The sequence below is a fragment of the Orbicella faveolata genome, unplaced genomic scaffold, assembly GCF_042242905.1.
Source record: "Orbicella faveolata isolate gen_17 unplaced genomic scaffold, um_ofav_v1 contig_2, whole genome shotgun sequence".
Taxonomy (NCBI): domain Eukaryota; kingdom Metazoa; phylum Cnidaria; class Anthozoa; order Scleractinia; family Merulinidae; genus Orbicella; species Orbicella faveolata.
Genome location: NW_028301547.1, coordinates 16,777,726 through 16,805,346, shown reverse-complemented (window position 1 = coordinate 16,805,346; position 27,621 = coordinate 16,777,726). Strand labels below are relative to the sequence as shown.

Below are 27,621 nucleotides of genomic sequence, written 5' to 3'. Positions count from 1 at the left end.
ATATATTATTATTATTATTATTATTAATTATCATTATCATAATCATTATCACTATCGCCATCACTATTATTAATAGCACTATTGAAGTTTACTTTTTTATTGTCACCAAGTAAAGAACGATTGCTATAAATGAAGTCAGTATTATTAACACAGCACTCACAACTTGCACATTTTTCTTTGACGTTAGCTTCGTGAATTTTCTACACACACGAAGTCCTACTCATACTTGATGCCTTCCTCTATTCTCCTCACTTCTCTCCTTAACAGTGTATTAATATTATCAAGAGAATTTATACTTTGATCTTGTTTCGGTTTTGACATATCAGCGCGGTGACTTTGAAGGAATTTCCGGAAAATACACTGTGGAAGGGTGCGTAAAAAAAGTCAGAAACTACTGTGGGAATCCAGTTATTTTTGATAGGTAGGTAAAGTCTGCATATGAGCCGAGTGGCCCACCAGGCCGGAGCTTATCTCGGTTTCTGTAGCATGAATCGACTGGGAGTATTTCTACTCCCTCCCTGGATGGGATGCTAGTCCATCGCAGGGTTACCCCCAGCATTTAATTCTCTGGTACCCATTTATACACCTGGGTGGAGAGAGGCACAGTGAGAGTAAAGTGTCTTGCCCAAGAACACTACACAATGTCCCCGGCCAGGGCTCAAACCTAGACCGCTCGATCCGGACACGACCGCGCCTCCCACCCACTTATTTATAGTTTCAGGAAATACTTAACAATGGCTTTGTAAACAGACGTGTAGCAATGACTAATTTGTATGCGTGACTGTCAAAATTGCTGAGAACTAAGCCAAGGTGACGAGAGAGGGAAGCTACTTAAAATAGCAACTACATCCGGCAAGAAAGAGGAAAAATATTGGAGGTTAATTATCGGCAATGTATTTTTTCCTTCTTCAAAGTACAAATGAACCATTTCGGATCTCCCTTAGCCTCTGTCTAAAATCGAGTCTCGGTGCCCCTCATTTCATATGAAAATAAGATTTCATTCACATGCTACATGGAATGAAATCTCATTTTCATATGAAAGGATGATGAAAATTAAACTCATTCATGAATGGTTGCGCACCAGCTCTCGCTTTGATAGAGGCTGAAGGAACTCGCAAAATAATGGGCTATTCTCTCTGTTGGTGATCCAATACAGCGTGCTGTCTTCTGCTTTGAGAGGTATCACTGTACCGCCTGGATGCTTTTGGTCACCTGACAGAATAGGCAAAGAAAGTGGTAAGTCATAAGAATGCGGAACAGAAATAACAGCTTGAAATTTGGACTCGCACGTGATCAAACATGTGATCACGCTATACATAGTGCGCGAGCGGTCCCAGTGAGAAACAAGTGTCTGGCGCTAAGGGGAAAGAAAAGCTAAGAAAGACTGCTTGTAGTATTTGTCTTGCTTACGAAAAGGCATTCTTTTTTTTCCTCTCCTCGGCCGCTGCCGCGGAAAAAAAAAAAGAACGCCTTATCGCAGTTTCAGTGGTTTGCGTCTTAGGGTCTTAAGACCGTTAAGCAAGTTCTCTTAGGGGTGGAGGGAGGAAGGAAAGACAGCTTTGTCCTTTCCCCCGAAACCCTTGTTTGCTGCCAGGACAGAAACGTGGGACAGAAAATAATTTCTTTTCTCGTCTTAAGCTGTGACCACGCCAATTTGTGCACACTCCAGGCACACTCTTATATTCTGTGCACACTCTTATATTCCTTTTATGACCTCGTCAAGACAAAACCTGATGAAGAGAGCATTTAGATTACAATGCTCCTGATCGCATGTTTTTACGTCGTATTCCTGTCTTTAGTCGCCGCCCAGGATTCTCGCAAGAGTGAAAAGTAATATGACTTGCTCGAAACAAACAATCGTCAAATACTTGTGAAATGTTCGTGGCTAGTCTAAACAAACAACCGTCAAAATTAGAGCCAGATCAATTTATTCCATGCTTGTTTCTGGGACTGAAATGGGTAACTGAAACACCTCCATAGGGAGTTTAGGATTAACAGACTCAGATCGTCTCACCTCGTCAAACTTGTGAATCTGTCGAATGAAGAAATCTCCGTAACGCCGTTCCACTTTTGTATCAGCGATGTGAATCATGTCCTGAAAAGAAGAAGACAGATCAACACAAGGAAACTGTGATGCTCTATGAGTAAGCAAAGAACACTTTTACTGGTTAGTAAAGGTAAAGTCTGCGTCATGTCAGTGGCCCATCAGGCCGGAGCTTGCGTCTGATTGGCTAAGAAGGCCACAGCTTCTCTGTGATTGGTCGGAGTCGTAAGGTCACGTTGCACAAGTTTCTTGTACACATCATCAGGCTCAGGAAATGAAGATCATAGGCAAGTAACATGTTCGAAAGAAAACCGCTCTACGGTCACCTGATAAAATAGGAGCGAAAAACGTTTCGAGGGCTATTATACTATTGAAACGAAAGGCTCATATTTTAAGCCCCCTCCACACTACGCAGGAGAAATTTCAATGCATCAAAAGTTTTTTTTTCCGTCTACACTACGCCAGAGAAAATTGAAAACGCAACAATCATCGGTCAATCATATTAATATCGTGATGTCATCGATTCTGAAAAGCTCCGTTTTCAAAAAGTTTTCGATCCACACTAAAACGCAAAGCCGGCGTTTTCAAATTCCTCCGGTGTGAAGAGCGTTTTCCAAAAGCTCCGTTTTCGTGACGGATTAGTGTGGACGGTAGGCCTAACAGTAGAAATAAAGCTGCGTTTTCAAATTCGTCCGGCGTAGCGTAGACAGGGCCCTGACTTTTAAAGGTACCGACCTTTACACAGAAAGTAATTTTCAATGATGCCTTACCTGGTCAATGTAGAAGTCCACTTCAGAAGAAGACTGAAGTTCTCCTTCAAGAGCATCTGTGCCTTTAGTCCACACAAGGTTTCTCTGTTTATGCTGCGAAGACGAAGCGACAAGGTTTGATAAAACAAAACAACCCCAAAAGAGTAAATAAGGCGGCACAGTGAAAGACAAAAACAAAAAATTCTCCCTCGATGGACGTTAATATTTGAGTATAAAGTTCCGTAGTTTATCTTTGACCAACAGTCAAGTGCAAAACCAAATCCCATCGTAGCTTGCGCAGGTCTTCCCGCGCTTGGCGCCGGTTGCACGTTTCTGCACCTAGATCTGATTGGTTCATTGTGGTACTTGCGCTTGTTGTGATTGGTCAGATGCCATTTCTCATTCATTTGTGGAAACACTCTCTATGACGTAGAAATGCTGTTCTTTAACTTAGTTTGATCGTAGGGAGCCAAACACAAGCATTTAGCATATAGGCATCCCGCGAAGGCTTGCTAATAGAAGTCATAATAGCTCTTTTCCCGCTAAGTTAAATTGCCCAAATTGCCGCACATTCAAGTTGTATTATATATTATGATGCAAATAAGAAAAGATAACCGTGAAAAGGGATATGATTTACAAACTTCACGTGATACTCGATTCCCATACTAAAATCAATCAGAGAGAAGCGCTAAGGAATACTGGCCAGGTCTTGTTCTATCTAAGCTATTTAACCTATCACAGTACGTTAGCCTCAAATTAAGAAATCCTTCCTACAACACTTGACTCTTAAGTCAGATTTCATTTTACATTGAAACTTTACCTTGAAGCAGAGCAGTTGCGTCCTGAATTGGTTCTCGTCCTGTGAGAAGTACAAAGGAAACAACAGTCAGTTTTATTCACGTCGAGAATAGACAGATTCGGCTAACGTGCTCACATCCTTGTTGTCACGTGCTGATTCATTTGGGAGGTTACAATAGTCCTGTTTGTACATACTCCTGTGTAATCAGTTGCATGTGGCAAATTGCACAATTGCAGCCTACAAGACGAATGATCGCGTGGTCTAAATTGACTGGCAACAAGGATATAGACCTGTTAGCTGAATCAGTCAATCGAGCCTGTTGTACACCCTGAAGGAAATCAGCAGTAAATATAAGAGTTCAAATGTAGCCTTGAAGCAGCTGTCACAAACGCTATATCTGATAGTCGGGTGGGGGTTTTGCCAGCTCAGCGAGACAACATGAAGGAGTCACATCAAGAATGAAAAAAAAAGTGAGTCCAGGCTAATGATGATTCTCTCTACTGCCCAACAGTCACGCTGTAAGTAGAAATGTTTCTCACTCTGTACAATCAGACGTACATGGCGAAGGGTTGGAAATCCCACTCGTCCCTCCTTGTATCCCCGCTTTCTCTCCCCATCTCCCCCTTTTTACTCCCGCTATGCCGGGTTTTGCCAGCTCAGCGAGACAACATGAAGGCGTCACATCAAGAATGAAAAAAAAGTATTGTAAAAATAACAAACAGTGAGTCCAAGCTAATGATGATTCTCTCTACTGCCCAACAGTCACGCTGTAAGTAGAAATGTTTCTCACTCTGTACAATCAGACGTACACAGGGAAGGGTTGGAAATCACACTCGTCCCTCCTTCTATCCCCGCTTTCTCTCCCCATCTCCCCCTTTTTACTTCCGCTATGCAGAATAGAAACAAAGTAATTGCAAACACTGGCTTCGACACAAATCATTTCTCTTTTACTCACCATGTCAAGAAAAGCAGCCAGCTTTGCGATGGGCATTGTGGTGTAGAGTTTTAAATAGCTGAAAACAAATTAAAAATAATAGCTAGAGATACGTCAGATAACACAAGAAAGAAACACAGAGCTATGTTCAAAACTGTCGACACCAATACAGTTGTTGGTGAGATACAACAACAACCATCACAGAAAGAAAAACGTTTTTTTTTTACCTTCTTATAACTGGTATAAGAGATTGTTGTGACACTTCGTTCATAAAAACCTTAAGCTGGAGATTAAACGGTTCCTGAAGATAAAAGAAAAGTTAGTGAAGACTGAGAAAGGATAAGGAAACTTTTCGTAAAGATTATGTTCATAAAACAAAAGGGAAAAGTAACATCGTATCTGCGTAAGCACCGAAATGTTGTTTAATCGAATTCAAGACTAACATTGTCTTATTTCAATGCAAAGGTTCCTGTGTGGAAGCTCAGTATATTTCGACGAAATATTTGGTCACCATCTTGAATTTTTGAACCAGGGGAAGGTTGAGGAGAGGAAAAAAATTCTACCGAGAGGGTGGACGATAGGCGGTTCGGTGAACGATCGTGAGGACATAACCGCAACCCGCGCTCCCTGATAAGACGCCCGCACTGCAGGCTAACTGGAAAGCAGGGGTTTCATTAACGTTTTCAGTAGGAGGACAACTGGTGTTCACAGGCACGCAAAACTATTTGAACTGAACGTCTTTATAAGAAAAACGTTCGTCTAGATGGTCGAACCACTCGGGCACAGCAGGTCAATTTTCCCGGTGCCCGGCCCTTAATGAAACCCCTGCTTTAAAGCTGATCAGTCTGACTCTTTAGCTATTCTCATTAGAAACAATCAATTCACTCACCCTGTTAAAATTGGCTGGCGGAGCGTCAAAGTTTGGAGGTACAGGCGAGATGAATTTTGGACACGCGTACGAGAAGGCCTCCTCAAATGTCTGTACATCCCTGAAAAACGAAATAGTAATTTTCAAATGCTCACAAACATCTAGACAGTTGGCACTATATCAAGGATGAGTAATGTCTTTCCAGTGATTTCAGAATGAGGGAGAAAAAGTGACGGGGCTACAGGAGTAAGGGGGAGGGGCGTTTAAAAGAGTAAGGGGGAGGGGAGTCATAAAAGTAAGGGGCAAGGGTGATCATAAGTTGATAATGGTGAGCGGGGACATTTTTCTAGGACCAACAGGATGTCCAAAATGACTTGGTAAATGACACCTCCGTATATAAATTTTCTTCTCTGGCCCTTGATAATAAATGCACTAGACGACAACACGAGGAATGAATGGGGGAAAGCCGGATTAGGAGGCGTTGAGGAGGGTGACCCACCTCAAACTCCTTTCTTTACTTTCTTTACCAGTACAGTAGAACTCCGTTAATACGGTACAGGGTTTTCACAATTAGCCGGCGCCCGGCGCAAGTCACCAGCTACTTCAAGCATTTGCGCCGGGTACTTTTTGTCGCAAAGTTTCTTAATACACAATTTTGTTTCGCCAACGTAGTCATGATCTGATCTTTTTCCGGTAATAAATAAAATGGTGAAAATCTTAACAGTGCGGCTATTACCTATACATGGACCTTTCGAACTTCGAAGCAAGAGCAATATTTTTGACGGGCATTACGTACATGTACATATATCAGTTTTGTCGGCACGTGAACATTTTCCACAACGGAGCACTGTTGAAAATTAGCACTGTCGAAAATTTACGAAGGCAAACAGGTAAACTAATATTATGTGCTGTTCCAGTTATTAAAGCGACAGAAAAAGAAACAAAAAAAACACTAGTATTTGAGCTAAGCTGACCACAAATTGATCCAGCTCTCTAAGCGTCCGCGTGGTGAATGTGAGAGCAGTCTTCATCGTAAAATGTTACTCCAAACGTGCTCCAAACGTATTCTAAGTAACGGTTTGAAAGGTGTCTTAACACTAAAGGCCTTCATCAACGCAAGCGCTCGGAATTTAAGACAAACGAAAACTCAAAAAAATGTCAAAAAATCGAAACAGAAACGAAACGAGATCGCTGATTTGTTGTTATACTTAATGTACGTGACAGGAAAGATATCACCGGAAATCGCTTCAATCCTTTCACGATAATGCACCTAATTCATCTGCAGCTATTTTTCATTACAAAGACTAAAACGATCTTCATATTGAAACTTTTTTCCTTGAACTTGCATAATTGAAATAATATCATTAACAAAATTACAGTTGATTCATGTTACTACAGTTTAATTGAATTCCAAGCCAAACATGGTACTGCAATGTAACAAGTACCGATGGAACAAAAAGCATTATGTAGCATTTTATAAGTGAACTTCCACAGAAACTCATCTTGCAATGAGCGAATTTTTAACAAACTCTTGTTAAAATAAAGTGTACAGTAGCCTCCAACAAAATCAGTTTTCGGTCATCAAAATGCACCGCGACACAGATTTTCAAATTCTCCAGGGTCTTCACCCCATCCCCCCCCCCTCCCCCGTGCAGGAGGGGGTAAGCCAATCCGGCACTCTTCTACACGTGTGGCCTCCTTTATTATGACCCTAGGAGTGCGCCGCCTACTTTATGATTTCCTCCTGCTACTTTATTTCAATTTCAAAACCCTGAATACGGTCACCAACAGGCCATAAAAATTTGGCCGTATTAACGGGGTAGGGTCAAATTTCATGACTAGTCTAAACTGAGTGATGTTTCAACAAATAAATCACAATAGCACTTCTAAACAACTGTACTTTACATTGCATCAGGAATGCAGATATATTTAAAAAAAAAATAAACTTCAATCGGTACATTCAATATTAACAATGTAAAGATGAACTTAACTGGTTTGAGTGGCCGTATCAACGGGGTAATACGTTCATGTAATGGACGTTTCGCCGGGACAAAAAGAGAAGTGGCCGTAATAACGAGGTGGTCGTATTAGCGAAGTAACCGTAAGGCGGGCTTCCACTGTATCACGTTACCATGATCTTTGTTCAAAAGAGAGAGAGAGGATTTAATGAACACAAATTTAAAATGAAACCTACCCACGCTGCAGCCTTTGCAATCGGTCTCCACACTTTTCACGAAGTTGTGAATGAACGTTCTCATCAATTCGCTACAACAAGAACAAAATGTACAAGAATGTTTTATGATATGGCAAACTAGTCCAAGATAAAAAGGGGAATTGAGCTGTCCGAATTTTGGAATACAGTCCACATGCTTGATTTCCAAGATCTACCAAACTATAGATATTAATCCCAAAGCATTCCATACCTGTGGACATAACGTCAAACAAATGGCCAACAGTGTATACATCTGATCATTCTTCTTCATAATCTGAGACAGAAAATTAAAGGGTACTTGAAACCACACAACTCTTCAAGTTCAATTGACAACATCACTTAAACACATGAACAAAATAGCACGACTTGATCCTTCTCCTGGCTGTGCTTGGGCAATGAAAACACAGCAGCAAGTGTTATGCTACTTACAAGACAAATTGCCCAGTAAAGCAGTGTCCCTAACAGGGTAATGCAATGTAATTACCAATTAGATGAAAAACTCAAAATTTCTGTAACGTGAAAGTTGATAAGGCTGAAGGCCAAATCGACTATCACCTCATAGAAATCGAGAGCGAATAATCCAATTGTTTTAGTAGAAGTCCGACTAAAATTTTTTCAAGTATTTCTCAACATATCAAGCCGTATTTAAATTCACGCTTAAGCAAAAACCGCACGGATGAAATTGTTGTTTGAAATTTGCAGCTGTTTACATACGTTCATCAGTTCATTTCACGTGGTGGTCAATTTCCTTTCTTGAATGTTCCTGAGAACGGAATTATCCATTAATATTTCTATATCTTCCTCGAAACAGCGGAGAAACATGTTGAAGATGACCTCAAGCCACCGCGCACTAATGGCCTATAGTGTACAAGTAGCTCAGCCAACTAAATTGCAGCATTTGCAGTAGTATACTAGTAGAATTCTTCCAAAGAGTTGCATGCGAAGGTAGCTCTTTGCTGCTCGGGACTTAAGATCCCTTAACCATCACAAGAATTAAAGTAAACAGTCAATTGGCCACGCCATGCAATATTTGAAACACACAACAACACACACACACTTTATGAAGAACTCTTAGTAACAAAATAAGATAATTGAAGCAGAAAATAAGGTAAATTCACCCAGAATAACTTAGAAGCTAATCAAGCAGAGTTAAATTAAATAGTATTTAATATATAAAGAAGTTGGTTGGCAGTAAAGCTTAAAGGGGGGGGGGGGGGGCAGTAAGGAAATAACATAAGGGAAAAAAGGGAAAATAAATAAATAAATAAATAAATAAATAAATAAATAAATAAGCAGAATAAATCAGTAAATCACTAACTCAGTACCTAGAAACGTCACTAGCAAGTGCCATGAATGTTGGCAATATGACTGTAAGATGTTAAGCTTTTAAGTCTGCTTTTGAAAGTTTTAGGGGGGAGGTGTTTAATACTTTCATCCAAATTATTCCAAACACCCCTCCCCCCACCAGAAAAGAAACACATTCCATGGGAGTAAACTAGACATGTTGCAGCACCTCTCACCTGTTCATACTGATAAGATTTGGTCTGGAACATATTTTTGGTCCTCTGAATGTACAGCAAAATATTGGAGAAACTGCGAATTGCATCCTGGAATGGAAAAATGAAACAATAATAATTATATCTCAGAATAAGCATGTTGAAAATGCACACCATTGCGTTTTGGCTTGTTCATATCCCCCACTGATAATATTTTGCTGGCAATCTTGACAAACTCAATGAAAAATAGAAGTTCTGTGCACAGACTTTTAAAAGAAGCGGTGGTAAGAAACAAATAAATTTTTACACTGTACAACATGATAGACTTAGCAAGTGAATATACGAAAGATCACATATAAATATTTGAACTGCCGAGAAAGATGTAAAGACATGAATGATCATTGCAGTTAAGTACACAACTTAAAAAAGCTGTGAAAACAAAGTTTGGAAAAAAAAAAAATCAAGCTCGAACGGGATTCAACCCCATAACCCGTTCAAATACTGGAGCAGTGTTCTACCAACTGAGTTATCAAAACAAGTGGGGGCTGATCACATTGTGAGTTCGTAATATACCCGTAAATGGTGAAGAGTGCAACTGAACGTATGAAAGATCATATATTTGAACTGAGGAGAAAGGTGTTAAGACAAGAATGATCGTCACAGTTATGAACACAACTTGAACAGCTGTGAAAATAAAACCTGAAAAAACAATTTGTTGGGGCAAGGTTTAAACTCTACTTTGACAGCCACAGCACGATGGTGAAATGGTTCCTTTACCTGGTACCTCTTCATCATAAGGTATGCAAATCCAACATAGTAATAAGTGGTGATTTGGCAGGCAGGAACTCGGGAGTAAAGACTCTGAAAGTAGATAACACACCGACAAACCTCAAATTTATATATTCCAATAATAAGCCCTAGGTTTTATTTCTTAAAAAGCCCATTTTGACAGTCTTATTTTCGCACAGGCTTGCCATTTGTGGAGGAGGAAAGTTGAGAAATATTGGACATATTGGAAGGACTTTGACATTCAAATTATTCAGGTTTATGTTATTTTGGACGTGGTGTTGAATATGACAAAATACAGCTGCAGACACACATGTTGTGTTTTATACCATACCATAGAACATACAGCCAATCAGAATACAGGACAACCACTGTAAACTTTATAGTATTAGACCCAACCTTCCCATTGTGTGCTACATTGCCTGCGTTGGCCACTGTATTTTCTATGGCACGGTATAAAACACTTTCCTTGTGGCATACCATAGAACATTCCTCTTGTCACTTGTAGTCTTAATATACACACTTGCCTAAAGGTTCGTGTGTATACAGAGAAAATAGAAGTGACTCGTGAAATATTCCAAGGTGTACCACAGACAGTGTTGCATATAGTATGTGTATAAATTCTCTGAATATAAGGATGTGATGTACCAAACATGTTCAGAGTCATTAATTCTACAATAGGAGGCTTTTTTTAAAGATATAATTATTACAATTATTGTTATCAAAAAGAATGTTTTTGTGAGGACACTCAAACCATGAATATGCGGCATTTTGTGGTCAATTTCTGAGTGACCATAGAATGAGGGCTCTTCATATTAACAAGAGTATTAAGCTAAACTAATCTGTAACAATGCTAGCACTCTCGAGACCATAATAAACATCATATAACCCTTCTTAACATTCACATTAAATTTTTCATTGTGGCTGATGAAGTTCGCCAGAACCGAACGAGATATTCCACTTTTAATAAGATTTCTTGATTGCGCTCTGAGTACTGGAAATTATTTCTTATATTTTAATAATGCTAAACTTCTTCATTATATGAGAGCCTTCATTCTATAGTGGTCAAAAAAATGTACAAAAAAGCCAAGTGTTAGTGGTTCAAGTGAAGTTACTGTGATATTTTAAAATATTATTATTATTATTATTATTATTACTATTATTATTATTATTATTATTATTATTATTATTATATACGTATATTTTTGCATCTTGGGTATATTTTTTAAAGTATTTATTGTTAGGGGGCTTATTATCAGTACATTACTTCATTTCACTACTTTAATTACCTTCTTGTTTAGTTCAACATTCTCCAGCACTTTGATTGCCTGGAAATAATCACCAAGCAGAGAGTGAAGCCTCAGCAGACCAATCAAACTGAAGTAACCCAGCATCTTGTAGAGGGGATGGATTCCAAACTCACCAGCCACAGAATCAGGGTCACCACCTTGGTTATACACCTCCAGCTAAAAAAAGAGACACTAAGGTCAAACACAGACTTCTTCTCCTGATCTGAGCACCATACACTGTATATTCCATGCACTTACAGCTGTACTACTCGCTGCTGATCATTCTTTTTCAAACTGAACAGACAGATTTGCTTTTTCAAAAAAAAAAAAAGATATTTTCTGAGTGCACTATTGCACCAATATGCCAATTATTTATAATCTCCTTAGTAACACAAATTTGCAGGTGCCAAATATACAGCTTATAGTGAAGGGTATTATTTGTACGAGTTCTCCATATTTATCTTGTTAATTAGCAGCCTTTTGCTGTATAATAATTATATTAAATTTATTAAATTATTATATTAAATTTATTTTGCAAATTGTATAAATTTGGCAGGCTTGTAGTAATTCTTGTCAGCCATGTTTGTTGTTTATCAATTTTCAGTTCACCGCATTAATTTTGTCATGTAGATTTCATAATTTGTTTATCTCAGATTTTGCTTTTTCAAAAAAAAGAAAGATATATGTATTTTCGGAGTGCACTATTGCACCAATTTGCCAGTTATTGATAATCTCCTTAGTAACACAAATAAACACAGTCCATTTACAGGTGCCAAAAATACAGCTTATAGTGAAGGGTATAATACGTTACTTGTCATCTGTCTTTTTCATGTTTGTTCCTGTGTTCATTCCTCATGTATTTGTAACTTTCAGTTACTGTATTTATCTTTGATTTAACTGATGTTTCTGAAAGACAGGTGCTTGCAATCTGCATCTGCAAAGGCATTGTTGTGCCCCTTGACTGATTGTTTAACACTGTTGTTGCTTTTGTTTTTGTTGTTGTTGTTGCTGTTGGAGTTGTAGTAGCATACAGACACACCTGATGGTTAATCTTGGACTTTTCCACTAAAGAATAGAGTACATTAAGAACACTGTGAACATTCCAGATCTGAAAAAAGGAAAAAGCCATGTTATGATTAGGGGAATTCATTAATAAATCCCACTGGAATTGAAATTGTTACTCCTTCCCAAAAATATAATTTTTTTTGATGCAAAACTATATAACAACTAAAGTTTTTCCCCTCACGGTGCAATTGTCCATAATTATTCTAGTTCCCTATAAAAGAAAACCCTAACCACCTGTAATGGCTCCTAAAGTGTTCAAAGAGAGTGTAAAATGGGTTCAAAAAGTAGGTGAGTGGTGTACATTTGTAGATTTGATAGAGTGATAGGCCATTTCTGAATTACCTAAAGCCTCTTTCTCAAAGCGGGTCTTGGTGCTCAACCTTTTATAAGAAATAAAATTTCATTCACATGCAAATTAAACTCATTTTCATATGAATGGTAGTCCACCACACCTCAGTTTGATAGAGAGGCTTAGGCCAACTCGGAAACAGGCTATTGATGTACAAATGTATGAGCTTAAAGTACATTGGTTTGGAAGAGGCTGTTCATAGTGTCGTTTAGTGTGCGTGTTTTTTATTGCAAAAACAAAAGAGTTATCTGCAGTATTCTTAGGCTAGTCGCCCAAGAGGAGTCACCTGTACAAGTTACAAAGTTCCACTAGAAACTGCAGAACACCATAATTTTGTTCATTGTTGGGTCATACCTTTGTGTTTGCTCTCAGTGTTCCTACTTCATCTTCTCCCTTTTTCAACAACTTTGATCGGTACTGGCTAAATGATTGGAACTAAAAAATTGAAAAGGCATCCTTATTAGATCACTGAGCACCATAAGGAAGTAAGTGAGAAAAATTCCATACTGATCACTCTATGAGAAAAAGATGAAAATATTAAACACATGCATCCACCTGGTAAATAAACTCGTCAATAATGTCCCACAGCCACTGATTGGGCAGACTGAGAGGAACAGGTTCATCGGTATCTGGAAAAATTCAAACTATAAAATTTAAAGAAAGAAAGCTTTTTTCTTTAATGCTTAAGTTGATTGCACCTGGTAGTGGTAAAGACTTCAAATTAAAATGTTATGTGACTGTGTGAGTGAATGGTCTCTAAAGAAGCCAGCGTAGCAAGCATTTCCATACTGATTAAAGTTTCCTGCATTCTGGCTGCACCAAAATTGGGGCAAGTGAGTGAATGCTTGCTAGCAAACCCCATTATTTTGAAAAAGCATTTGCCCACAAATAGCTCAAATTCCTAGGGAATAACTTCATGGCCTCCATGCTGCGCCTAGCGAGCTGTTGACTGACATTGATTTTGGTTGTAACTTATGACCACCTTGTTTTGTTTGTTTGATTGTTCCAGTTGTTTCTTTTCCCTCCCTCCCACCCGCCCTGGGAGCTTTCGTAAACCCTCATGGGCTTCTCGTTCCATCATTAAAGATGCCCAAACAGATTCACTGGCTTGGCTTGTTCTCTCTGTGTGTCAGAGGGGTGTGGTGGGGGATGACTGTGGTTCTGATTGGTGAAGGATTGTAATGCTGACAAACACATCAAATTTGCCTCATAAAAAAGATGCTTCCAGTACTATCATACATGTATGGCTAAATAATTGTTTCTCAGAAAGGGAAAGAAATGACAATTAAATTGGTGAATGGTAAAATAACAACAATAATTTTTATTTGTTCTGTTCTGAATGTGAAACAAAGTTTACAGTCAAATTGTCAACACTATCACTGCAGCCAGACAAAAAGCACTTCATTTTGGCTTTAAACCAATTTGAAAGTGGTGTAAGCTTCATTACTTCCATATGAAACCTTCTCAATATTTTAGTTATCAATTCATCATTGAACCTCAGCCTTTAATGGGATTGGCCTGATCATTGGTGTTCTGACTGTTTAAATCCTGTTCTTGCCATTTCTGAAATTCATATAGCTGTAGCTAAAGTTAATAAATAATTATAATTAGTCATGAGACCAACTGATGCAAAAGGTCTATTCTCGTTTTACACAGGCTCCATACTTACTTAGAATGTAATTGAAAAGATCGCAGTAGTTGAAGTATGACTCAAAGCGATGGTCCAATGTTGGCTGAAAAGTAAACAAGATCGTAAACAAATTTTATAGCAGGGTTCTGATGGCCCGAAGCGCTGCCAAGCAGAGCCCCATATCCATATAGGAAAGAAAAGGAAACCCATGAATTGATTTTCTCATGATTCTCATGGCTAGTGGTATTGCACATGGGTGCGTACGCATGACACCGACAAAGTCACGCAAGATGGCGGCCTTACTCCAGCTAGTAGGTTGATAGAGACATGCAGCCTTAATTTGTTTACAGTGAACTTCTTTGATACTGGATATTCATGTTATGATCAATTGACACCTGTCAAAACAAGGTATCCACTGACCAGTATCACATGACCATTTCGTGGGCTCAAGTTTAGAACTCATTGAGATCTTGTGTTTTTTTTTATTTTCACCACTGACCAAGTGCTAGTTTTTGATTGGATCGTGGGCTTATGTCAAGTTAATTTGTAATCACAGCAGGGTTGTTCGGAAGTCGGTTAATGCTACGTCAGGATTAAAAGTTAACCGTAGTATAAATTTTGCTTGTAAGCAAATGTTTTTCACTGTTTTTGTTTTGTGTATCTTGAGATTATTCAAACTCAAAACAGAAGGCCAAACAATATAAACAGAAAACCTCATGGTACAAAGTTACAAAACTCAAATCAAAATTATTACTTTTTTAATTGAAGGGGTGAGTGCAAAACCATGCTAAGTGACGATTTGGGTGAAAAGAAAAATTTTCGCGAAAGGGCTTGAATTTTTGCATGTGGTCTTCAATGTAATAGGAAAACGTGGTCCTGCATTTTTGCCACTGGTTTTTGCTTCGTTTATAAAGACGCTGCTAGGAAAACCAAGTAGTTTTTCTGCATACGCAATATCTCGAAAACGAAGCGAAGCTTAGCGGAAAAACTATGGGACATTGTTAAATGTACCTAAACAAAACTGCATGCGAAATTTGGAGCGTTTTCGACAAAGTTCACTTTTGATTAAAATACCTAGCGCCCTTTTCCTGCCGAGGTCTTCAAATAAATGAAGCCGGGCCTTTGTTATGATAAACAGATCCGATCCTTTGTTATAATAGCCAAGCCAAGCCTTTGTTATAAGTCGAAGTCTCGCCTTGGTTTATCATAACAAAGGATCGGCCCGCCATGTCTGCAAGGACTTTGATTTCACTTAGAAAGCAGCAAAATGTCAATTTCACGCAACGTATAAGCTCAAAAATGTTGATTTTAGGTCAAAAAAGGTTTAAATGTTGATTTCACGTTAACACGTGACGGCAAGGTGGTTGATTTCACTTAGAAACCAACAAAATGTCAATTTCACGCAGCGCATAAGCTCAATGATGTTGATTTCAGGTCTAAATAGGTTAAAATGTTGATTTCACGTTAACGCGTGACGGCAAGGATGTTGGTTTCACTTAGAAATCTAGCAAAATGTCAATGTCACGCAGCGCATACGCTCAATGATGTTGATTTCAGGTCTAAATAGGTTAAAATGTTGATTTCACGTTAACGCTTGACGGCAAGGATGCTAGTTTCACTTAGAAAACAGCAAAATGGTAATTTCACGCAACTTATAAGCTCAATGATGTTGCTTTCACGTGAAAATGCGCTATAAATAGGGCTGACAGATTAACAGATTAACCCTACGGGTCTCCATACATCTGCATGTCTGCTGATCCCAGAAGCTCAAAACACTACAAATCATGCCGATTTGAAATAAAATCAACGCAACCTGGATCACAGATCTATGTTACAATCAATCGCTACTTGTTGGCCATTCTTATGTTTAAACAATCTAGTTACCAGTTGGAGAAACGTCCGCAGCAGAACGTGATCGCAATGCATGCCGGGAAGGGTCTTTACACCTCATGTGCGGGAAAACATGGCGGTCGATACAAGACAAATTTTATAAGTCTAAAACCAGTTCTCGCTTTCCAAACTTTGACGCTACCAACACTTGGCAAATGGGCCACAACTCACCAGAGGGTATTTTTCTTGGGCAAGAACTCCTCTTGGACTTTGCTGCCTGGCTCGATCTGACTTCGAACGCCGATAACACGATTACGGTATCTCAGCTGCCTTCGAAGTTTCAGAACAGATTTTGATTCTTTAAAGCGTGCTGATGACTTACGGGTTTATCGAGACTTTATGATGCCTCTCAACCACCAGGCAGGCATACAAGGTACTTTAAAACAATGCTTAAGATATTAGTTGACAGAGCTCTAATGCGGCACATCTCTTTTTTGTTTGATGAATTTCGTTTGACACTCGATCAATTCACGTGTTGTGCTCACATCACAATAACCGATGTAAACAATCTGTTCCCAGATTTCCGCTCTATATATGCTGTGAGATTTGATTTTGACTTCATACACTATAAACAGTCTGCCTGTTTGCTGTTCAACAAATAAACTCCTAAAGACATGGCTAGGAAAAGCCAAGTATTTTTGCGTACGTTATAACTCGAAAACGAAGCAAAAACCAGCGACAAAAATACGGGGCCGCGTTTTTCTATTACATTGAAGACCACATGCAAAAATTCAAGCCCTTTTGCAAAAGTTTTTCTTTTCACCCAAATCGTCACTTAGCATGGTTTTGCACTCACCCCTTCAATTATCCTGGGTAAGCTTAATCAGGCTTTGATCAACCTGACCCAGGAGCTCCGCTTTTAGGCCTGGCTAAATCTATATATTATACTTAACTATAATTTTTTTTTATTAAAAACTGAATCATTGGATAACGCAATTCAAGAGTTTTCATTGGTTTAGCCATCATGGTATATGAGCCATTATACCATGCTCTACAAATACACATAACTATTGGGGCATTTTTATTTTCATTCTAATCTGTTTTAGTTTTCAATATTTTGAGGTGCATTTTTAATAAAACAATTGTTCCACTTGCGTTTGTTGAATATTGATGAGATGAATAGAGGCAACTTGGCACTATGCACCTTGTTGGCCATCTATGATCTCATATTCAGCACACGCTCAATTTTATTGTTAAATATACTATAGAGATATTCCTTATTAAAAGTAATAATCATTTGTAATCAATTTGTTACCAACACATTACCTTGAGTTTATTGTAGATGTGTCTGTAGTACAACTCTTTATAGAGAATCAAAAACACTTGATCTGGAAGAGAACAAAACATACTGACTTCTTTTCAACCTTACCTACAAATCAAGTAAAATTTAAAATGTTGTAAAATTCTGAAAATAAACCCTAATAATAGGCATATATTTTTCAAAGGAGCCTTTTGAGGGGCTTATTTTTGGAGTGATTTATTATAGGAGGGAAATTTACATTTCAAAAATTGGCTAGGCTTATAATTGCAGGGAAATTTGTGTCCCCAATTTTTCAACAAGCAAATGGTAACATTGGGGTGTTGACTAGAAATTTGTGACGACTGTAAAATCCTTCAGAATATGCCAGCTTCAAAGACCATGTAGCTCAAAGACATAAAAATGAAAGACAGTTGCAGGAAACATCACAGATCTGGATGCAGCAAATACAGTAATATCTTGAGAGAGGGCAAAACACAGTGAGTCACATCACTGAACATCCTCTTGTACCTCTATTATCCAAGAAAGACAGTTGGTGATTTGAAAGACAAATCGCTGAGATGCCAAGAATATTGCACAATGGCTATATATCATGGCATGAAACCGAATTGCAACAGGCTGAACATCATAGTCTAGAGCAAAATCCAAGGGAGCAGATGGTGTAGAGAAATTACATGTGGGTTGCATGGCCGTGATTGCTTGCTGTCAAATTGGCAGCCTTTGAAGCAGGAAATGGCTGCTTGTTCTTGTGCCATTTTGGCTTCTTTTCTGAAGCAAATGTTGCCAGAATAATCCAGGCATATAAAACAAACTTGATAAAGGCGAAGGCATAAATTATTTTGCTTTGTTATGTAAAATTTCTAAAACTAATGTTTTTGCAAATAAAGAAAAAAAAAATTATTTGAATTCCTAATTTATCAAGCTTTCAGGAAATTAAGGTATACTGATACCTTAAGTTATCTACCCATATATGTTAACCTGGTTACATATGTTGACATCATGTTCTTTGAAAAAACTCACCTCCATCCACAAGTGATGCCACGTAATCTGCGTCAGGCCATGGGGATTTTTCAAAGTGTCTCTCAGTTAATTTGTTGAAACTGAGATGAGAAAAATCACAAGATGCTCTTAACTGTTAGAATTTCTGATCATATATACAATGTACATGTATATAATTATAGTGAAAACATACTACCGGTATGCTTGATATTTGCTTTCACTTTGCAATTCTAATTCTTCTAAACAATAGTTTTTCTTGTTTCATATTACGGTAGTAAAAATTGAAAGGGAAGATAACAAGCAAAATGGTGAACAAATGGAAAAAAAAATTGAAAATGGGATGTCAAAATCTTATGTTTAGACGTTTTTTCTTTTACCTGTATCATTTACATGTACAACTTAAGTAACGAAGCAAAAACTGCTAGTCTCTCTTAAAATCACACACAACTCCACCCTCAGCCCCAGAGCCATCTGTCCTCCTCAGCTGACAGGGCCTTGGCAAGAGGAAAAGGTGTCTCTGGAAACATATTATTTGATTGGCTCGATTCATTACTAACTGAATGCTAGTTTCTAGTTTCTTCAGGGGTTGACTCAGACTCAGGTGCTATAGTTTAGAACCTGCTTTAAGACCTCAATAGCAAAACACATAAATGCTCTAATCAAAGAGCTTCAATAAGAGATGTTTGTGAATGAAACCAACATTGAATTAGACCTGGAAATCTTAGTCCAAGAATCTAGCCAATCAAATTATGTGTCTCAAGAGCCACTTTTTCCTTGTTTCAAGGTCCCAGTTAAGAAGATAGGCAGCTCTCGGGACAACAATGACAAAACTGCAATGTATTTCTACTTACTTTGTTTCATAGATCTGTTGTATTTCATAAAGGTTCTGGAAGGAAACAAAGCAATAAAGAAATTTTGTTAAATGCAGTCTGCACTTCATTGATGATCAGGGCCAAACCTTGATTAAGTCTCTCACCTCAAATTATGTTCCCATAGATCAAGACTCTGGATTTAGACTCTAGATTTACACCCTGTATCAACCAAGGGGTGGACCTTTGTAAATCATTTGGTGGGGGTGTGCCATTGGGTTGCTGAAACCCTTACCCTAAAGTAGACCATGATCATCTTAATTTTGCAACCCTATTCTAGACTAGGCACCTGAAAACCCCCTACCTTTTCCCAGACTAGCTACTGGTATTATCCATGCAGAAACTTAACCACTATCGTAGTCCAACATACGCTAATTAAACCAATACCTTACTGAGTCACTTTCAAGTTTCAATTTCTATTACAAAACACCAGGGAAAGAACCCCGTTCTAGTCACCACATTATTAATACAATGGCCACTTTTCCGGTAAATTATACTCTACTGTAGACCAAAATTGTCTCATTTCTATACCACAAAGGCACATACCCATGTAGCACTAGCTTATATATGGAGGTACCCCCACGGGATCAAAAAATAAGGGTTGGAGTGGGGTTGGGGAGGGTGTTGGTACAATAATCCTAGTAGCTTACTGCTACAGAAACTGGGATTAACTCCCACAACTTTGGACACTTCAGCCCAACACAGACTTTAATGACAATCCATGTAGTCATCCCTAAGTCATTATGCCTATTCTGTCTCTAGCATTTTCACTGACTCTCTGTAAAAAACAAAATTCATAAGTGGATGTTAACCTAGGCCTATCGGAATAAAAGACAGCTTGCAGCTGCACTAAATGTGCTAAAAACATGCACAGAGTTCTTTGAAGGCACCAATGACTAGCAAAAATTGCCATCTAGAAGTCTTGGGTCAAGGAAAAAATGATCAGACCCCAAACGACACAATCATAAACAATACAGTGCAGCTCAGATATATCCGAACCAAAATATACGCGTAATGCGCGTCAGCCCAATACGCGTATACGCGTATGCATATACGCACATACGCGTATGCATATACGCACATACGCGTATACAGCATATACGCGTATGCCTGATTAGTATGTATGAGCTAACCTATTGTTTCATCTTTTCTTATCAGGTCATTGTTGTTTTCAATGGCTTGACAGCTTGCCACAGAGCGAGAAAGAGTTTTCTTTATTTTGAATACGCGTACACAGTATACGCGCGTATGCCTACAGACTAAGCAAAATGTTAGCTGAAACTAACATTTTGCAATTGGGCACTTGACTGGAAATTAACTGACTGAATATTGATCAAAAGAGAGAGTATTTTGTCGTTAAATCAAAAATTTACTATTTTTTTTTTTTTTTTGTCAAATAGAACCGGGGATACACGCTTCAACAATCCCATCTTCATGGAGCAAACATCACAACCGAAAGATAACATCTTCTCGAAACAAAGTCTGAACACGGTCCAAGCAAGCGACTTGGAAACGTGTGCCGAAACACACAACTTTTCCTCGAAGAAAATTAAAAATAACAAAATGTGAGCGGCGCACCATAGAATCTTCGATAAACAATTCTTTTGTCAGGAAAAGAGTAATTTACTATTTGAATGAACGGTTTGTGTCAGATACCGGAGATATCACTTTCTCGACAAGGTTGAAACGCTTCAAACAATAAACATCTCGCAAGCGACTTGCCGACGCATGCCGAAACACAGAACTTTTCCTTGAAGAAAAAATAACTAAACGTGAGCAGCGCGCCATAGAAACTTTGATAAACATTTCTTTGGCTAAAGAAAGAGCATTTTACCGTTTGAATGAACGATTTGTGTCAAATAGAACCGGAGATATCATTTTTTCGACAAGGTCTTCGGAACGCTTCAGACAATGAACATCTCGCAATCGACTTGCCGACGCATGCCGAAACACAGAACTTTTACTTGAGGAAAAAATAACTAAACGTGAGCAGCGCGCCATAGAAACTTTAATAAACAATTATTTTGACTAAAGAAAGAGCATTTTTCTGTTTGAATGAACGGTTTGTGTCAAATATAACCGGAGATATCATTTTTTCGACAAGGTCTTTGGAAAGCTTCAAACAATAAACATCTCGCAAGCGACTTGCCGACGCATGCCGAAACACAGAACTTTTACTTGAGGAAAAAATAACTAAACGTGAGCAGCGCGCCATAGAAACTTTGATAAACATTTCTTTGGCTAAAGAAAGAGCATTTTACCGTTTGAATGAACGATTTGTGTCAAACAGAACCGGAGATATCATTTTTTCGACAAGGTCTTCGGAAAGCTTCAAACAATAAACATCTCGCAAGCGACTTGCCGACGCATGCCGAAACACAGAACTTTTACTTGAGGAAAAAATAACTAAACGTGAGCAGCGCGCCATAGAAACTTTGGTAAAAGGAAGAGCATTTTACCGTTTGAATGAACGTTTGTGTCAAATAAAACCGGAGATATCATTTTTTCAACGAGGATCTTCAGACAATAAACGCTTCGCAAACAACTTGCCGACGCGTGCCGAAACACACAACTTTTCCTTGAAGAAAAAATAACTAAACGTGAGCGGCGCACCATAGAAACTTTGATAAACAATTTTTTCGTCAAGGAAAGAGTATTTTACCATTTGAATGCATGATCTGTATCAAATATAACCGGAGATATCATTTTTTCGACTAGGATCTTCAGAACGCTAATTCAGACAATAAACATTTCGCAAACGACTTGCCGACACGTGCCGAAACACAGATCTTTACTTGTAAGAACATAAAGTTCACGTGTTAAAATAGGGAGTTCAAGCGACTGTATCAATTTTCTTCCCATTTTTAGTAGCTTAAGATCAAGTGTTCATAAACGGTAGTTTGTCGGTGAATTTGCGAAGTGATCGAAATATGATAGCTTTTATTGACCGGCTGACGTTTTAACAATATGCAAATTTCGCTTTGAAGCCATTTTCATTCTCAAGAAACATAATGTCCTTTGTTTGACTAACAATGCTTCACATAAAGAAACTTGTGGGAATGCATAACAAAGAGACATATACGCGCGTATATACGCGTATATGTGCGCGTATTGACATACGCGTATACGCAAAATACGCTCGTATGATACGCGTATGCGTAGTTCGCTTATATCTGAGCTGCACTGTATGTACTCAGCCTCCTGCCTTCATTGCACGGGAAAAAGCATTTGCCCTGAGAAAATAATACCAGTTCTAAAATACAGGACCAAACCAGGAGACTTACAGTAAGGACACTCCAAAAATGAACACAGTCACTTGATGATTTTTTGGACATTTTTTTGGTGTCTGTAGAATTATGTCTCTTCATGTAATATAGAATATTAGTATCTAAAAATTAATGTTAACAAAGCTCATTAGAGCCGTCATTCTGTAGGCAACAAAAAATGTACAAAACTATGTCGAGTGTTCATGGTTCATGGTTCAAGTGTTCATTGTTTTTACTGTAGCAGGGGCTGGCATACTAACATTATTTGTACATACCTGTTCTGTAACATGCTGGTGAAAGAAATGAATAAATCTTCGAATTTCTTCTGGTACACTGTAGGTATATGTTTGAGGTTCTACTCCAGGATCAAGGCTATACATCTGACCTGCAACAAACATATGAACAAAACAATGATTTTGAAATTCAGTTCAAGCACAAAAAACTCATCTTCAGGAAGTGGTCAAAATGTCAATGTCTGTGTGTGATATTGCACATGATCACAAAGCACGTGTTCAGAGTTTGCCAGAATGGTGAAGACAGTCAAACAAGGCGTCCTTGAAAATTTTTTTCAAAAGGAAATCTTAAGGTAAACAGTTGTTTAGCAGAAATTTTATCGTACAATAATAAAAAAAAGTACAAAAAAATGTCAAGTGTTCACCGTGTCCTTAGTGTCATTTTCTGTATGTTATAGAACTACACAATTATAGTATTCAAGACTCATTTAAAAGCAATAAGTATTATTGAATCATAATTTAACCCAACTTCCTGTAACCATGAAGGCAAAACGTATGACTGTTAACAAAGTTTTGAATGGTTTTACTATAAGTGGTTCAAAAAACTTTAGAATCATGACACATGGCAAACACTGGCCAAGCAGGCAATAACTCCAAGCCGTTGCCAAAACAATGCTCTATTCTTTTAAATCAGTGTATTTGCTCCTTATTTTAGTTTTTTTAAAATTTTCAGAAATTTTTGTCTTGCACTTTTACAATTAGTTAGTTTTTAAAGGCTTTAGACTGGAAGTCAAAAGCTGACATTTTAAAATTCTTAATTGGAAAATGTAGTTACTCGAAATGATAGGTAATCCTAGTTACTCCCTTATTTTTAATTCTTATAGTGTTCACAATTTTCTGACCTGTATTGTTATACCTTTCAAGTAAGCAACTCATTAATTTAACTTTAAATATGACTTACTGTAAGTTAAGTTTATATGCAAATTTGTATTATTATTAATAGTACTTTCAAAGCCAGTATGTGTTGCTGTTGTGGCTGGATTGTAGAATACTGTACTGCTCATTTGCATCTCACTGAACTTGAATGGTTCCTTTTGTTTCCATAGGCGTAAAAGCCGGGGAAGGGGGACAATGGGGGCTGCGCCCCCCCCCCCCCAGCTACAAAACTTGTGGGATTTTTCGGGCAAAACGCTCATGATTCGGGCAACGACAACTGAGAGAGCACATTACAAAATAATGCTGTTAGCATGATTTCAAAAACTCGTAAATAAAGTTTCTAGTTGTTACTTTTTTGAGAACTTTTTCTTTTAAAAAGTTTAAGATTGTACTCGGATTGAGACTGTTGTTATGTTTGATTGATTGAGTTTGCAATCTTTGAACAAAACTATTTTTGGAATTACTGTGTGGCATGAAATTTACGTGGGATCTAATTTTCGCGAATTTCGCGGATTTTTCATCAATCTGCGAAAATTAAATCCCGTGCAAACAAACTCCCTCCAAAGAACTCCTTTTATTTAAATTGCTGAATTTCAATGAAATTGGTTGCAAACAGTGTAACGAAAACGACCACATGGCTTCTGTTTTTGTTAATTTCAAGTACCCCACATGAAATCCACGAAAAATTATTCCCGTGAGTAAAGTTTGAAACCCAAATTGGCGAAAATGTATTCCCGCGAAACTAAAAAAATCCAAAATCTGCAAAATTAAAGTGATTCCTCTGAAATAAAAGTGACAATAGAGTTTTGTTCAAACTTTGTCCACTGAATATTTGTCATATTATAACTTCAATTTTGAAATAAAAAAGGGGGGTGCCCATGCTCATTAAGGAGCAGTGAGGCATTGAAAATGCCCCATTTTGGCATTATTTGATCCTTATTACGAGAACGAATTCCCAGTAATTGTAAGATCTTTGTGAACCCAGACTCATAAGAATACGCATTAAACTAAAGTCAATGCATAGTGTCGAACACAAATAAACATTCAAAGTTTGATTCAGGCAGAAAGCTAAATCCTTGATTAAAAATTTGAACCAAATTTCTTGACGTGGTTACTGACTGCAAAATAGAAAAGACCACAGTGTGTCTGCTATTTTTCCTATTTATTCAATTTTCAGCAATAGAAATTAGATCAAGGCCTCACGCACGATGTTGGTGTACAAATCAAAATTAGCAAAAATCGGACGAAAATTTGTTTTAGAAATGCTGTAATTCGCAGGTTATTAATTTTTTTCTCTTCAAATGAGCACCATCTTGTAGCGATTTTCATGTAGTTTCCTTCCATCTTAGCTACGTCTCAAAAGCGCTTGTGCCTTCCTTGTAAGGAGTCAAAATCACACATCTTCGCAAGTAGCGTAACACATCGGGCCGTATTTTACACTATTCTTATCGTGCCCATTGCAGGCGCGATTTGCCATTTTTGCCTTTTTGGCAAATTTTGCTTTTTGCCAAAATCGCGCACGTTACTCCTTTTGGTGGTTTTTGCTTTTGCCTTTCGCGCCAGCAAAAACATCGCACCCTTTTGGCTTTTTGCGTATTTTGCCTTTATTCCGAGTCCAGCAAACTGAGTTGGTTCAATTCCGAATGTAAGCTTCCTTAATCATAATACAGGTTTCGCAAGGCAAAGCATGGCAAATTATTGTTAAAGGAGCTCTTTTTAATCACAAAAATGGAGAAAAGCGTTCTCCAGAACGCAAACTATAAGAGAACGCCACATGCTAGTAAGTTACTCTATATATCGCTATCAGAATGCTTACCAAGGATTTGGAAACGATGTAACTTTAAACACGTTTGTCCAATTTTTGTCCAGCCTGGCGATCTTGAGAAAATGACAGAACGAATCAGCTTATGTCTTTTTTTGTTTCTTTTTACAAGAACTAAGCAAGCAAGTTCCCTGCATCTTCTTGTCCATTTCGTGTTCATCGTGGCCATTTTCTTATTTACAACAAGCCCAAATTATGTCCAAATAAGGAAATGGATGGACGAGTTGAGTTAGACTGGGATTGAAAGGTTTCCCCATGAAGAGAAAACAAAACAAAACATCGATGTGTTGGTTGACCCTTATTACGGTGTTGTTCGCCAACTTTGCGGAAGGATCAGCGAGGATAACGTTCAATCTCAACTGAGCATTTGCCTGTGAAAATAGCATCACTAAAAGTATCATAAAATGTTCGCTTTGGCTTTTTGTCAGTACTTTGCACCGCTCGCACACTCCAGCCTTTATTACGGTGTTGTTCGCCAGCGCTCTAGCGGCAAAGGCGCCACGAGGCAAAATTAGCAAAACAACAAAGTGGCAGAAATAGCGCGGGCCTGAAAGGCAAAAAAAAATGCGTGATGCCGGAGGCGCAATCGGCAAAACGCAAAATTTGCGCGAAAGGCAAAAAAGGAAAAAAGTGCTCGAAACGTGCGAACAAAGGCGCGATAAAATGACAAAGTTTTTAAATTAAAAACGTGGTCTCACGCTAGTTTTTTAATCAAATTTTTTTGACAGATACAGCCACAAATGAAAGAATCCCACCATTTTAAAGCAAAATTTAGGTGCACTTTGGAGACACCTTCTTGAATTGAATTGTTCACACTAAGAAGTTAAAAATTATAATAATGCACTTTCCGTTTTGGTCAAAAAATGGGGGAAAAACGGCACTTTTTACCTAATCTGTTCTCGGAATTTTGTTATTGTTCTTCTAATAAATCTCTTTCAGACGGAAAATTTCGCTTTTTGGGGTGCACATAGATGGAACTTTAATTCTGCGAAGTTTTACAACCACTGGCTTTAAGAATGACGAGAAATAATAAGAAATCTAGCGCAAGACCGTTTTTGTTACGCAATTGTACACCAACATCGTGCACGAGGCCTCAATCTTTTCTCATGCAAAGCTTATGATTAGCTGATTACAATGACTGGAACGAAAATTGGGGTGCCCATGCTCTTTTGTGAGCTTGAGCCATTTTTCAACTGACAGAGCTCAATATCAAGGCAAATCCGTCATGTTTTCAATATGCGTGTGAACGAGCGTGCGCTAATGACGCCATCAATTATGCGCAGTAAGGATGCGCAATGCAAATGTGAGGAATGACCTTAAACTCCCGCGAAAATTTCATGCCACACGGTTTCAGCAGATGCGGGAATTGTGAACGAGTTTGTTTTTCATGCAATGTGAGTGCGTTTGCATCCCGATTTCAACAATCGCGCATTCGGTAACTGCCTAAATTTTTTGGGCAAGAAGGTCACCCCCCACCCCACCCTCCCTAGTCCGAAAGTGCCCGTACGCTTATGTTTGTTTCTATATATGCTTCCTTTTTGGAAGCATTGAGAGATATGTTAATAAGTGGCTCGGTATTGTAAAATCGCTCCGCCGTTGCTTACCTCCCTTCTCGTGTATAGGAGGCTCATACTCTCCTCCATAATTTCCTCCATTTTGCCTGTCACTCTAAAACAGACCAACAAAACAGTAAGCTTGAGTTAACCTTGTATTAAACAAAAATTAAAATTCTCCATAAAATTATGGCTACATAGCCATCATTTCACGTTCGGGAATTTTATGAAAACTACAAAACAAACAAGACAAGACATAATATTTTAGACATTGTGAAAAAACTAACCTCCCCTTCATATTGTTCCTCTGACTCGTGCATCGCAAATAAGCTTAAATTTGTACGGAAAAGGACAAAAAATAAGTACTCCTTGCTTCGTGGCTCCTCGTGTCTTTATAACGTGAATCAGTAACCTGGCCAAAAATATTTTGTGTGTCATGTAAAGAACACGAAATGTAACGTATCAAAATACATATAAGCTGGCTGGCTACATTCGCAGAGAGGTGGAGATTTCCCTGACAGTGAAGAGTAACGCTCGGCGTAGGTTGAGAACGAACAAGGCTGGACGTCATGTA

At 38.3% G+C, this 27,621-nt stretch overlaps 1 protein-coding gene across 1 annotated transcript; it reads right to left on the bottom strand.

The window, feature by feature from the left end:
- Positions 1-81: 81 nt before the first annotated feature.
- On the bottom strand, positions 82-27,487 carry LOC110061656 (eukaryotic translation initiation factor 3 subunit L-like). The gene is made up of 22 exons (XM_020768508.2): positions 27,335-27,487; positions 27,099-27,162; positions 22,779-22,888; positions 19,220-19,254; positions 18,390-18,469; positions 17,378-17,439; positions 14,261-14,324; positions 13,147-13,220; positions 12,946-13,026; positions 12,217-12,285; positions 11,178-11,354; positions 9,880-9,963; positions 9,127-9,213; positions 7,818-7,880; positions 7,589-7,659; positions 5,416-5,515; positions 4,754-4,827; positions 4,548-4,605; positions 3,614-3,652; positions 2,815-2,907; positions 2,015-2,095; positions 82-1,212 (listed from the first exon to the last, which is right to left on the bottom strand). Exons 1-22 carry the CDS (start codon positions 27,365-27,367, stop codon positions 1,183-1,185), a joined length of 1,629 nt encoding a protein of 542 aa, XP_020624167.2. The 5' UTR covers positions 27,368-27,487; the 3' UTR covers positions 82-1,182.
- Positions 27,488-27,621: the final 134 nt, after the last annotated feature.

Bases quoted from the DNA above. Each gene is read 5' to 3' on its own strand.
- LOC110061656 (XM_020768508.2), bottom strand. From the start codon at position 27,367: ATGCACGAGTCAGAGGAACAATATGAAGGGGAG. The intron at 13,221-14,260 runs GTAAGTATGGAG...GAATTTTTCCAG, and splicing joins TCTTTTCAATTACATTCTAA to ATACCGATGAACCTGTTCCT. The intron at 12,286-12,945 runs GTATGACCCAAC...TCCTTTTTTCAG, and splicing joins CACTGAGAGCAAACACAAAG to ATCTGGAATGTTCACAGTGT.